This window comes from Conger conger, chromosome 16 (assembly GCF_963514075.1).
Source record: "Conger conger chromosome 16, fConCon1.1, whole genome shotgun sequence".
Taxonomy (NCBI): domain Eukaryota; kingdom Metazoa; phylum Chordata; class Actinopteri; order Anguilliformes; family Congridae; genus Conger; species Conger conger.
The window spans coordinates 37786167-37801089 of record NC_083775.1 but is presented as its reverse complement, the minus strand read 5'-3'; the positions used below and the strand labels follow the sequence as shown (position 1 = coordinate 37801089).

General features: G+C 45.1%; 1 protein-coding gene across 4 annotated transcripts in view; it reads left to right on the top strand.

Moving 5' to 3' along the window:
• The first annotated feature begins 471 nt into the window (after positions 1-471).
• Positions 472-14923, top strand: part of mybpc2a (myosin binding protein Ca) — a 71114-nt gene continuing 56662 nt past the window's right edge. For 2 of the 4 annotated variants that reach the window (XM_061223842.1, XM_061223841.1), the window contains exon 1: positions 480-556. In XM_061223842.1, coding sequence (XP_061079826.1) covers positions 535-556 — 22 coding nt within the window. In that variant the 5' untranslated portion in view covers positions 480-534. Of the gene's footprint in view, positions 557-14923 lie in introns of all 4 variants that reach the window. The other 2 variants (XM_061223843.1, XM_061223844.1) reach the window with 2 other exon arrangements.

Genomic DNA, 14923 nt, shown 5'->3' with positions numbered 1-14923 from the left:
GCCGTATGACCGTATGACCGTAACGCTCAGACCGTATGGCCGTATGACCGTATGACCGTAACGCTCAGACCGTATGGCCGTATGACCGTATGACCGTAACGCTCAGACGGCATGACCGTAACATCTCTCCATCGCGATGAGATGCGTCTCTGCATTGCGCGAGGGTAGCCACAGGGCCCCAGGCCGAGAGACGACGCCTGCCGGTGCAGCGGCCGATTGGCCGGCGGTGTGGCCCACGGCCCGAAGGAGACAGTTCACCCGCTTTTCCCACCACCGGCCTCTTCCCCACGGAGCTAGAACCCTGTCACCTCTCCTGCACTACCCTCTGGGGAGGGGGGGGGGGTGATTTGGGTTCCCCTCGGGTTTCAAGTGCCCCTCCCTCTCTCCCTCTCTCCCTCTCTCCCTCTCTCTCAAGGGGGTGGGAGGCTCGCGCACGGAAAGGGGGGGGCGCAGATAAAAGGATTGAAGGAATGACAGACAGACATACTCACGGACAAGTGCAGGTTTTAAGAGGAAGAGGCAGACAGTGCAGCCATGCCCGCCCTTAAGAAGCCAGGTAAAGGAGCCCAAGCTCGCCGCACAACCTTCTGACTTTTTTAAAAACATAACTACAGTACACATCTTCCATCCTGCCTTTTGTGTCGCTCTCTGTCTCTCTGTCTGTCTGTCTCTCTGTCTGTCTGTCTCTCTGTCTGTCCATCACTCTCCCTGCCTCCCTCTGTCTCCTCGTCTCTTTGCCTTTCCTCTACACGTGAATGTGTCTGAATACCTGCTCATTTCGCTCTGCAAATTCTGCTGTTTTCATGTCATCACGGTCCACACTTGTTAAGATTTGACCTGTATTTACTATTTTGTGTATTTCCAAATGAAAAAATGTGCACAAGGTGTGATCGAATCAACTAAGGAGAATATCTTAACCTGAGTGCTGTCAAACGTCACTTGGCTAACGGTGGATTTCTCAGGCTGATCAAATTGTAGCTGAGGCCATGTACTTCCTATCTTTTTCCGTTGCTTGGGATTTTTAATCTAGTTGCGGTAGAGAGGGACAATGGTCAGACAGATGCACAGACACATACTATAGACAGACAGACAGACAGACAGACACATACTATAGACAGACAGAGGGTTCAGTTTTTCTCCTTTGGAGCTTCAGCTTTCGAATGATGATTGATCATGTATGCATACATTCCTTTAGCGCACTATATTTATCAGAGTACACCAAAGTTAGTGAACTTAATTTATTGGAACGGATTGGTCATTCTGGCTATGCATTATCAAAATGCACAGAGATGCCATAAATTATTGACAGTATATTGTGGATTAAACATCCTATTCACATCTTCTTGTTGATTATAATTATTCATCATTTGTTTTATTGTTTTATTATGATAACATTTGTTATCTGTGGCATTAATATAAATATTTTTGAGATCCTTTGAGAAGCCGACAGTTCTGGAAACTATTCAACCACACATACTTTCCTGTAAACTGTATCTGGCTACTGTCGTTGACTACCCCTCACTTAGCCATTATTGCAATATTTGCTTTACCGTCATTGCAATGCTTTGTTTAAGGCCTTATGACACACAAAGCCTGCCTTCGCTCCCGGTGTGTGATTATGGATATCGCTGAAAGCATCCTGTACAGTGAGGGCATCAGCCCTGCTCCGTGCAGCTCGTATAAAACAACGGGATTACCAACCATATCTTGGGGAGCGGGTGGGGGGGGGGGCAGGGGGCGGGGCGGGTGGGAGGAAGAAGGAACAGCTGTCCAAGAGAGAACTTTGAAGTCCTTAGTTTTGGCAGTGGAGGCAAGGGGCAGATGAGTCGACATTAACGGCGAGTTGTGACTTTGGGCTCTCGTGTTAGAATCCCCGACTTGACACCGTTGGTCGACCATGAAGCCAAGAACTTGACCTGCATTGCTCTTGTATGAAAAGTAGGCCTCTCGTAGCTGATCAGTCCAAAAGTGAAATGTGCGACCATGCTGTTATGTCTGAACAGCGTAGGCTACTTCATGAACATTAAACAAGAAACATTACCTGCCATGTTAATATCTGTTTAATACTCATATCCGTCCTCTTGAATATACTGCATCTGTGGGATCTCCTTGGGCATCATGCTTCAGCTGGATGAAATATTAATGGTGGTTTATAGTCCAGTGCCAGAGTGTCAATCAACTGAAACTGCAGAACATTTGTGAAAGTTCAATTGCCTAATAGATAGATAGAATAGATAATTACACTACATAGTACAAGAAGTCGTAGTCGCAGAAGGGGACAAGATTGGCTCAGGCGGTGAGAGCAGTCGTCTGGTAGTGGGAGGGTTGTCGGGCCAATCCCGCCCTGGGTGTGTCGAAGTGTCCCTGAGCAAGACGCCTAACCGTCCAATGCTCCTGATGAGCTGGCTGGTACCTTGCATGGCAGCCAATCGTCGTTGGTGTGTGAGTGTGTGAGTGTGTGTGTGTGTGTATGAGTGGGTGAATGGGTGAATGAGAAGCATCAATTGTACAAGGCTTTGGATAAAGGCGCTATATAAAAGCCGACCATTTACCATTTAACTCTTGCCTATAAGGTCCCGATGTTCTTGACTACACTTCACCTTCAGGTTCAATTCAAGTTCAGGCTGAAGTTTGCACCACTGTGAGCCCTGAGGTGCTATTCAGCTGTTTACTTGGATAAAGTGCTTGGGTAGTTATAATATTAATAGAAAGTCAGTTGAAGGATCTGTGCACGTTTGCAGAATGTGGTCGTGTGTCACATAAATTTATTATCTGTCTGAAGTAGCTACTGTTTGTGTTAGAAACGGATGGTCTGAAATACAGCTGACTTCCGCTCTCTCTCTCTCTGTTGTCTCCTCCTTTTCAACAGTGAATGAGAGGTGATGGTCTCTCTGTAAATCACTGGCAAAGTGAAATGGGAGAAAGATTGATTGGAGGGAGAGAAAGAGGGGGAGAGAGAGAGCGTGAGAGAGAGCACGAGAGAGAGAGAGAGATCGAGACAGACAGAGAGAGGGTTCAGAAGTTCAGGGCCAGGCTAAAGCTATGTGACAGTATATACAGTACATATGTAAAACAACAGGGGGTTGCATGATAGTTCAGAAAAATTATGAATTTATATAAAAAAATAAAAGTGTAGTCATATATTTACAAGCCTCGCATTGGAAGGGGTGAAAAGATCTTTTATAAAATGAATTTTATGGCAACTGGGTCTGGGTGAATTAGCCATGGCCTCTGTTACAGTAAATCTTCTGATATTCCTGCACTCGGTTTCTAATCTCGCTGATTCTCAACCCTCCCTTCGTATTCCATGCCACAAAATGACATCACTGATATTACATTACTGATCCCTCCCCATTCTCTCTACCCCCTCCCACTAAACCACAGCAGCTCATAAACTGCACGCGGTAGCAAAGTTTAAGATTGCCTGACATTGATTGGTTGAAATAATATTTTGAACATGGCTTCCTGATGAACGGCAACAAGTATAGTTCTGCTGGAAGGCTGTCAAAAAAAAAAAAAAACTTGATATGCAGACATTTGACCATGACATTTTTTGTGGGATTATTTTATCCTCTGATTATATTACTTGAGTATTTCAGGCCATGGAAACCTCATGCTGGGTATCTCAGACCCTGGAGAGCCCAGCTGACCCGACAGAGCAAAGTATCGCCATATTTATTTTTTCACCTCCAAAAATCTCACTGGAGGCCTTTCCTCTCTCAATGTCTGCTTTTCTTAATCAACTCATTTCTTCAGATTTCATCCCTGCTGAAAAAAACAGCTCAAGCTAGGTTTTGAAACAGCTGGTAGCTGGTTGACCAGTTCGGATCAGCTCCATACTCAACATGGTTTGACCAGCTTAAGCAATGTTTTGAAACAGCTGGTAGCTGGTTGACCAGTTCAGACCTGTTGATCCTACCTTCCCATTGAACATACTATACTTTTAATATAAAATGACAGCTCGCCCCATCTTTTGGAGACTGGTTGTCCTTTATGGAAATTACTTTGCACTTCAGACCAGGTAAAACACTTGTAGGGTCAACATGCCTTTGTTTTTGTGGCTATCTCACCAGTAAAGAAGTGGTGGATTCAGTGTCTGGTCTCCTCGGGCCCGTCAAGATAAACATCGGCAAAGCACTGTGGAAGCTAGTAGAACCAATTTTAAAGTGCCAATTTTAAAGATGTATACTTCTGATGTTGCTCTGATGCTGCAAATCTAAAGTGAGACTGTATAAGTGCCGCGACTGAGATCAACATGTTGTTGTGCTGAAACTCCATCATCTTGTGTTGCATTGAGCATTTAAATCCGAGTATCAAATCGACCATAACAGATTCCATACAGGAGAGACTTCATGATATATGACTGAGGAGACCATATGACAAACAGTATGCAATCCATCGGAGATAGAAGTACTTTGTCAGTGTTTATCTCAAGCTGAATATTTAACTGTGTAACACACGAGACGATGCGTGTCTCCCAAGGGATGCCAGGGGAAATCGACTGACCATACGAAAAACACGAGACAACTCTGTGTTGTCTTTACAACACTGTTTTCCTTTTTCTGCCATTAATGTCAGTTACTGTAATTGATTCAGTGATGAACTAATGAACTCACAGTACTTACGTTTAACAGTATGTTAATCCATGTTAATTCAATTCTTAACAGAGTGCATATGAGTCCAATTGGTAAGATATAAGATTTGATTTAACACTGAACATTTTACTATGTGTAGACACGGCGTTATTTTGTGCTCCAATTAATATTGACTGGCAAGCTGAACAACAGATCTGACTGCATTATGCGCAAGAACATAACTTTATAAGCTGTAGCTAATAGGTATCATAATATATAATTTCCAACAACCATATTGCCCAGTGACCAGTACATATTTTAACAGGTTTTTGAGTCTGTTGAAATATGAGACCTCTAATGCACCAGTCATCTCATCTCTCTGACCTTTACGAGCCAATGAGCTGCATGATGTAAGTTAACCGGAATATTTCTGATTGGATGAGCAAGCAGATTCAGTGTGACTGCAGCTCAGCGTGACACTTCAGTTTTCAACAGAAAATGATGGAACACACAGCCGCACACACAGACACACACACACAACGCACACACAGACACACACACACAGCCGCACACACAGACACACACACACAACGCACACACAGACACACACACACACAGCCGCACACACAGACACACACACACACAACGCACACACAGACACACACATATATACATTCAGGGAGCACTTTATTAGGTATTTATTCAACCTATTTTGAGGCTTAAGTCTCCTGCTGCTGGTTTGATGCTTAGAGGTTTGACGCGTTGTGTGTTTAGAGATACTCTTCTACATACCACCGTTGTAATGTGGTTATTTATGTTACTGTCACCTTCCTGTCAGCTTTGACCAGTATGGCCCTTATTCTCCGACCTCTCATTAACAAGGCAGAACTGCTGCTCACTGGATGTTTTTTGTTTTTTCGCACCATTCTCTGCAAACTCTAGAGACTGTTGTGTGTGAAAATCAGAAGTTTCTGAGATACTCAAACCAACTGGCACTCACAATCATTCCATGGTCAAAGTCACTTAGATCATATTTCTTCCACATTCTGTCATTTGGTCTGAAAAACAGCTGAACCTCTTGACCACATCCACATGCTTTTATGCATTTAGTTACGCATTTATATTTGCATTAACAAGCTGGTGTACAGGTGTACCTAATAAAGTGCTCAGTAAGTGGACATACATAGACACACACACACAGAGACAGTCACACAGACACATGGAGACACACAGACACACACAGACACAGACACACACACAGTGGTCTTGTGTGCTAAAGCAATGCATGTCACAGCTCCATTTTGACAGTTTTAGGGTTATGCCATATCCAGATGCATGTCTGTGTCCTGGTGTGCCCTCGTAAATGATGGATTTACAGATGAAGGGATTCCTCATAGGACAACCTTCTCCTCTGATAAAGGCTCAAACAGAAAGACCATTAATCACTATGAAGCATTCTTGTGCATCTGTAATTAATGTGAATATAATGTGAATATAATGTGAATAAGTGGCGGCACGGATGGTGCAGTGGGTAGCACTGCCGCCTCACAGCAAGGAGGTCCTGGGTTCGAATCCCTGTCGGCCGGGGCCTCTCTGTGCGGAGTTTGCATGTTCTCCCCGTGTCTGCGTGGGTTTCGTCCGGGTACTCCGGTTTCCTCCCACAGTCCAAAGACATGCAGGTTAGGCTGATTGGAGAGTCTAAATTGCCCATAGGTATGAGTGTGTGAGTAAATGGTGTGTGTGCCTGCGATGGACTGGCGACCTGTCCAGGGTGTATTCCTGCCTTTCGCCCAATGTATGCTGGAATAGGCTCCAGCCCCCCTGTGACCCTGTTCAGGATAAGCGGGTTAAGGTAATGGATGGATGGATGGATGGATAATGTGAATATAAGCCTGTCTTAGCTTGCCGTTTGCTTGGAATGTACAAATAACACAGTTTGAGCGGCTAGGATGCAGACTCTACTGCAAATCCACACAATTTAGAAAATATTATTTCAAATATCGGTGTGATGTTTAGCTCAGGAGGTAAGAGCAGTCTGATGGTTGTTGGTTCAATCTCGTCCTGGGTGTGTCAATGTGTGGCATGGCACCCAATCGGCATTGGTGTGTATGTGTGTATGGATGAATGGGTGAGTGAGACGCATCCCTTGGACAGCGCTATATAAATGCCATTTGCCTCCGTCCCCATAGCGTCTTTTACTGAAGCTTTTTACGCTTCATACTCTCATCACAAATTGCATCATTTTAGCATTTTGGCAATGCATAAGATATGGGTATATATATCATATATGGGTCAGGAGCTTCAATTAATGTTCACATCAACCATCAGAATGGGGGGGAAAGATGGGCGAGATGGGCTGGTTTGAGTATTTCTGTAACTGCTGATCTCCTGGGCTTTTCACGCACAGCAGTCTCTAGAGTTTACTCAGGATGGCACAAATAACAGAAAAATACCCAGTGAGCAGCAACACCTTTTTAATGAGAGAGGTCAGAGGAGAAGGGCCAGACTGGTCGAAGCTGACAGGAAAATAACCACACATTACAACAGTGGTGTGCAGAAGAGCATCTCTGAACACACAAAGCATCAAACCTCTAAGTGGATAGGCTACAGCAGCAGAAGACTTAATAAGTCTAAAAAAAGAAGTCCAACAAATACCTAATAAATTGCTCAGTTAATGGGGAGGGTGAAGCAGAGCTGTAGCCTGTGGCTCTGGGGGGAAGAATGCATGCCGCTGCATGAAAGGATATTGATTGGAGGGGAACGGACCAAAATACACTCCCGCTGGTAAACGATGACGTCAAATCTCGTAAAATCTCATTTTCCAGGAAGTGGATTGAAAATAAACTTTGGTGTGAAAATATACAAGTATTATCATCTTATAATTTTTGGGGGAATATATACTTTAAGATGCATTCGCATGGTTATGAAGAATTGAGGAAAAAGTGCATTTTGATTTCAGCTTGTCTTTCAAACATGTCCATTTTTTGTGTGGGCTCCTTGAAGCAGTTTTCTTTGGTAGAATGTGGTACATCATGATTAATCAAGATTTGTTTATATTTCTGGGCATTAATAGTCCCAGAGGCTTTGACCAGATCCCCTACACCGTTAGCTGTACCCCAAGCCACGGCAGAGCCAGCCCCCCGATTCAGTGCAGACAAGCTAAAATTGACTTCTTGGCAACTGAAATCTGAAAAACTTCAAATTTGGGCTCATCACTCCGTAAGACTTTTCGCCACCTGATTGTTACCCCATGGTTTATGATTTTTATAATCCCGTCTGCTTGTTGCCTTTCAGCAAGAATGGTTTGTTAGCTGCTACAAGGCCATTTCTTGTAAGTCTTCTCATGGTGGAAGCGTGTGCTTTGCTGCCAGAGGACTTGGCTAGATGCTGAGCGAGCACTGAGCCGCAGTGTCTACAGGTGTTTGTGGATTCCTTTCAATCAGCAGCCAATTAAGGCCTTGAGAACAAGGTGTGTGGACGCCAATGAAGCCCACCAGGACTGGAGTTTGACACCCCTGCCTTAAAGTATTCTTCATCCGATTCAGAGAGCATTTTGAGTGTCTACTGCGTTTTCTGTCTTGAGCTTGTCTGGTCTCTTCAAATGTCTTTGAGACAGCTCGAATACCAGATTTCTATTAGTCGGCTATTGCTTGCTGAGTATTGTTTTGTTGATGAAAAACTATGATTTTAGGTCTCAAACTGTGTTGGTTGAGCCGTTTCCAAACCTCTCCCTGGGCCACCCCTGCTGTTCCATGCAGCAGTCACTATCAGCCCACCTCAATACCTCATCCATCTCAATCAGGTGTGCTGCTGGGGGAATTACACAAACCCATGGATTCGCAGGTGTGCCTCCAGCACAGATAAAACAACAGAAAATGTGAGTTTTTATTCCCTCCTCTCGCCTTCTTATTCTAATTCTTTTATTTGATTTTACCCGATTTTGGTAGCCAGTTGTACCCTATCTATTCCAACTGCCCATAGCTGTTAGCTAGGTATACATCACCGGATTCTCTCCCACGACCGTGATTCTGAGGCTGTCGTATCCCATTATACCACTCTCACTAACCTCCCCCCATTATACCACTCTCACTAACCTCCCTCCATTATACCACTCTCACTAACCTCCCCTCCATTATACCACTCTCACTAACCTCCCCCCATTATACCACTCTCACTAACCTCCCCCCATTATACCACTCTCACTAACCTCCCCTCCATTATACCACTCTCACTAACCTCCCCTCCATTATACCACTCTCACTAACCTCCCCCCCATTATACCACTCTCACTAACCTCCCCCCATTATACCACTCTCACTAACCTCCCCTCCATTATACCACTCTCACTAACCTCCCCCCATTATACCACTCTCACTAACCTCCCCTCCATTATACCACTCTCACTAACCTCCCCTCCATTATACCACTCTCACTAACCTCCCCTCCATTATACCACTCTCACTAACCTCCCCCCATTATACCACTCTCACTAACCTCCCCTCCATTATACCACTCTCACTAACCTCCCCTCCATTATACCACTCTCACTAACCTCCCCTCCATTATACCACTCTCACTAACCTCCCCCCCATTATACCACTCTCACTAACCTCCCCCCCATTATACCACTCTCACTAACCTCCCCTCCATTATACCACTCTCACTAACCTCCCCTCCATTATACCACTCTCACTAACCTCCCCCCATTATACCACTCTCACTAACCTCCCCTCCATTATACCACTCTCACTAACCTCCCCTCCATTATACCAGTCTCACTAACCTCCCCTCCATTATACCACTCTCACTAACCTCCCCCCCATTATACCACTCTCACTAACCTCCCCCCATTATACCACTCTCACTAACCTCCCCCCCATTATACCACTCTCACTAACCTCCCCCCATTATACCACTCTCACTAACCTCCCCCCCATTATACCACTCTCACTAACCTCCCCCCATTATACCACTCTCACTAACCTCCCCCCATTATACCAGTCTCACTAACCTCTCCTTTTTCTGCTTTGTGTTTTTGTACTGCCTTAACATTTTCACCTGCTTCCCTGTAGACTTCAAAACAAGACTTTGAAACAAATGTAAATAATGTGCCTTCAGTTCACAGAGGTAGCTTAAACTCTACGATGACAAAGACTAATTTGTTGATGTTTGTTCATCTTCTCATACCTTCCTCTCTCCTTTCTCCTTCTTGGTCTCCTACACTCCTCCTTGAAGCCTTTCAGTCCTTCCCTCTCTTCTTTTCATTTCATCTCACAAGCAGAATGGCAAGGAGGAGGGAGACCTCACAGCTGGGGGACACAGGTCATAGCTCCTGTCATCATCACTGCCTTATTTAGATTTATCTCCTGATATGCTATACCTCCCCCCCTCTCTGTTTCCCTTTGATGCGTTCCTGATCCTCTACCCTTCTCTCTCCCTCCCTCCAACTCATAAAACTGCAATTCAACTTGAAAATTAAATTCAATTACATTACGTTACATTATTGGCATTTGGCAGTTGATTAGACTAAGCAGGCGGCAGTCCTACCCCGGAGCAGTGCAGGGTTAAGGGCCTTGCTCAAGGGCCCAACGGCTGTTCGGACCTTATTGTGGCTACACTGGGATTTGAACCCCCAACCTTGCCTGTCCCAGTCATTTACCTTAACCACTACGCTACAGGCCGCCCCATGACGTAACAAGCATACTGTTGTGCGAGAAAATCCCAGGAGATCAGCAGTTTCTGAGATACTCAAACCACCCTGTCTGGCTTCAACAATCATTCCACAGTCAAAGTCACTTAGATCCCATTTCTTCCCCATTCTGACATTTGGTCTGAAAAACAGCTGAACCTTTTGACCATGTCTGTATGCTTTTAGTTGCTGCCCCATGATTGGCTGATTAAATATTTGCATTGACGAGCTTAATAACCCAAAGTATACAGAGTATAGTTTAGCAAAATGAAAGAAACTTGAGGAGCCCAGAGGCTTAGTGAAGTGAAGCTTGATATGTCTAGAAGAACTGATGCAAATAGAATAAGAAGCTTGTAGGAGGAAAATATTTTGCACCTTGGAAAAGCAGACTTGTGCTTGTTATAGGCAAACCTTGCTAAGCTAAACTGTGATATCCTCATGCTGAATGCCATCTAGGGCATATCGCTCTACCATTAATCGTGGGAACACGAGAGAGGAAGCACGACAGATATAGAGAATCTCTGCAACGGATTTAAATGATTAACGTGATTTACGTCCGCGCATCAGTCTCATAGCCAGATGCAGAGAGCAGTAGTTTAGAAGTGAATGGATTGAACTGCCTTTTTTATTCATGGGGGGGGGCTGAGCTGGGTATTGGTATTGTCTATTGGTGTGATGGTGATTATTAGATTGATGTTGGGCAAGGTGCCCTTGAATCAGGGGTCTCCAACCCTGGTCCTGGGGAGCTACCGGGTCTGCTGGTTTTTGTTTTCACTTTCAAATCAGCACCCTGTTGAGACCCAGGTAACCAGGTGAGGTGAGTTAATTAATCAATTAGAGCAGTTGATTACAGTTTAAGTGCAGAGTAACAATGAAAACCAGCAGACCCTGTAGCTCTCCAGGACCAGGGTTGGAGACCACTGCCTTGAATGAATCTTGGAAAAACATGCATCCCTGAGGGGCGCTTGGTCATAAGCGCCCCTCAGGGATCTCTCTCTCTCTCTACGTGCCAGTTCTGCTCCCTCTCTTTTCTCTCTCTTCCCTCTTTCTTTCACACATCTGTTGCAATTGCATTTGCCGCACAAACAATCAACGGAAACAGCCGTAACAGCTAATAACCAGAACCATAACGACCAGAACTCTCCTCCTCTCCCTCCCTCCCTCCCTCCCTCCCTCCCTCCTCCAGTACCCTTTTCCCTCACTTCACCCCTCTCCACCCCCCTGTTTTTTCTAAAGCCATCCATCTCCTCAGCGGAGCTGTCGGACGGGGCCCTCGCTGATATACGGAGCGGCCTCAGTGTCCCGTTTCACAGCTCCCGTCGTAAAAGCGTGAAACTCCACCGGCCGCCCCGCCCCGGGGTGGACGCCGGCCAAATAGCAGCCGTGCCGCTAGCGCTAAGCTACACGCTAAGAGCTAAAGATAGCACCTCTTCCTCTCCACCGCCTTTTTTGCCCGTTTGAGCCACGGGCACGTAGCGAAAAACGCCGACGTGAGTCCGTGACCGTTTCGCTACAAACGCGGTGTGGCCCCCGGCCCGTATCTGTGCGATCAATCTCTGCCGCGTCCTGTCGCTCTGTTTACCTTCCTCGTTCAAATACGAATCGTCTGGAGTTCAAATACTGAGATGGGGTTTTCCTAAAGCGGTTCTTCTGCATCTTTGCATTGGTGACAGATTCACAAGATCAACGCGGGGCGCAAATAAGGTCTCATTCCATTCCTCTCACAACCCAAAGCGACAAACTCTTTTTAATTTCTCGCAGCTATGTGTTCGGCGCTGTGAGCCGATGAGACCGCGCAGAGACGCTGTCGATGCTATGGCATCGGGTGCGGAGCGGGCCTCGATCATGTGGCATGCATGCCTTGTTTATTTTTGTGCATCTGTGTTTGTGTGTGTGTGTGTGAGAGTGTGTGAATGTCTGTGTGTGTGAGTGTGTGAGTGTGAGAGTGTGTGAATGTCTGTGTGTGTGAGTGTGTGTGAGAAAGTGTCTCTGTGTGTGAAAAGTGTGTGTGTGTGTGTGTATTTCTGTTGGTTTGCACTGCCCAGCATTATGTAGTGAGAAGCTAAGTATGTCATGTGCAAACTGGATGGATCCAGTGTGTTATTTGAACTATGCACCTGTTTGTGCTTTCAGAGCGTAACTAAACATAAACCCAGAGCTCATCCAGTGTGCCCATGGCCTGGGGAAGGATTAGCCCCTGTCCCTCTCAGGGTAGTGTTAACTCAGGAGATACACACTCACACTCAACTAGCCAACTATTCAGTTAACACATCACCCAGACTGACTAAGACATTAGCGTCTAAAATAATGTAGCATTTTACATTACACAGGATATGCTGTTGATTGTGCATATAGGCCCAGCTCAGATGGTTCCCGCCAACCAAAAAAACCAGGCAATGAACAATAATATTATACATCAGCCGAAAGGGTGCTAATGCAAGCATTTCACAGGGGTCATCAAGTGGGTACTGGTGTTTCCTTGAGTTAGGCCCACAACACTCGAGGGAGGTGCTTAATGCACATTTAAACAATAGATTGCAGTCCCTTTATCAATTTACAGACTTCCCGAAGCCACAAATACATTACATTACATTAATGGCATTTGGCAGATGCTCTTATCCAGAGCGAGACATGGCACAGGTACTTGTTTTCCCAGGAAGAGTGTATATATTAACAACATATTCAGATTCAGTGGAAAGTGAAAGGGTGTTTGGAGTCAGCCAGAAGACAGCTTAAGCAAATGAAGATTCCAGAGAGGTTACACTATTAAGAGAGAGAGAGGGGGAGGCAGAGAGAAGAGGAGGGAGAGGGAGGGAGAGAGAGAGGGAAAGAGGCAGAGGGAGAGAGGGAGACCGTCAGCAGAACTGGGAAAGGTCAGGAGAGGTGAAGGCAAAAATAGAGAAAGAAAGAAGGGGGCATCGGAGAGGAGGAGCGCATGGCGAAACGGGCGCGGTCTGCTTATAAGGAGCATTCAGAATGCGCCGTTCCTTGGATAGAAATATGGATCTCGTAAAACCACACTGATCCGCCGCGTGGTTTTGAGTTCTGACCGGGCCGGGCCTGCAGTGGAAGGCAGGCAGGGGGTGACCGCACTGCCAGCCCTGGTGGCTCTCATACGCAAAGCGCCGTCGCTTTGCCCCAAGCGCTGCTTCTCTGAGAAGGTTTAGTCAGCAGGACTGTACTTGAGGAGACGAATAGGGGGATTAGGGATTAATACAGTGGATTACACAAAATCATTCAGGCTGTGATCTGTCAGCATAACGTCGGGCCGTGGGTGGATATTTGGATAAAGATAAATTAGGACCGAACAGGAAGTAGTTTTTTTCCAGCAGAGCGTTGTTAATGTGTACAGTAGCGTGTGAGGTCATGTGGTAGAAGCGAAGACCCATGGGATATTCAGGAGCAGGCGTGACACAGTGTTATCGAATGCTATCACTTGATTGAATGGGTGTTATCCTGGACCTGCAGTGGTCATGTATTGGTATCGTTGATCAACCGTATGAACTGAAGATAACGGTCTTCTGAACCTACTAGTAGGTGTAGGCACCTACTAACCCATATATATGGGTCTGACAACCGCTGATAATGCCCATTCACTAAAGTGATAAGACTCAAAGCCGCTCCACAGTGCTAAATACTCTACACAGTATAGGCGATAAGCCTAAATGTGATGAATTGCCAAAGCGTGTTGTGTTCTTGGGTTATTCGCTGAAGAGAAACCCTTCTCATTTGTTGTTTACCTGCAGGAATAAGCCAATAGTGCATTGGATTCATTCCACTGGCATTTGCACACACCTTTACTGGAAGACACTATGGCGCAGATAGGATAAGCCTACATATTATTTGGAAATATAATTCATGAGAAAAAATATGTTTAAAAAACATAGCTTTGGTTTCCTCAAAGTAATACTCACTCCATAGAACAACTTTCAGCTACTACATTTACTACAGTAGTCCTACTTAGCTGATGGTTGTAACACACAGTACTTAATTCCATGATTCATGGAAACTGGAACACAAGACATTCTTGCTGAATTATTCATAAATATTGCTTAATACTTGATTTGTATTGCAGTTTTCACACAAAACAGCCGCTCAGTGTGCTTTGCATCAGCAATAATAGTGAGAAACTCATGTTAAGGTGCACTGTATAACAAGTATAAAATGCAACTAAAAAAATAAGTGATACTTTACTATCCCATTTCAGGAAAATTCACAGGGAGGAGATGCCACTGTCACATACATTCCCCCCACGAGTCCATTCTCTTAGAACCACTTTGCCCTTCCCTGTCTCATGGGCTATGCCTCTAAGTGTGTATTTACCACATTCTCACAGGTGCACTTGTTTTGACATGAAATGTCCACAGGGGGCGCCAAAGGGAAGCCTGAGGTTTACCTGCTTCACTGGTTTAAATACAACAAACTATATTCACTTCATACTAATCAAGGGGCAGGGTCCGGTGGGTTTGGTGAAAGGCAATCTGAATTTAAATTTTTCCACATTTTTCTTTCTTTCATTAGCTAACATTTCATTTTAAGACTGCAGCATTTTAAAAGTGTAGCTGTGAAAAGGTAATGGTGGTTTTGCTCTCAGAGGTACGCATATGCCATGAGACTGGGCTTATATTGCTTGTCTGCCAGAGTAAATATTAATATGAAG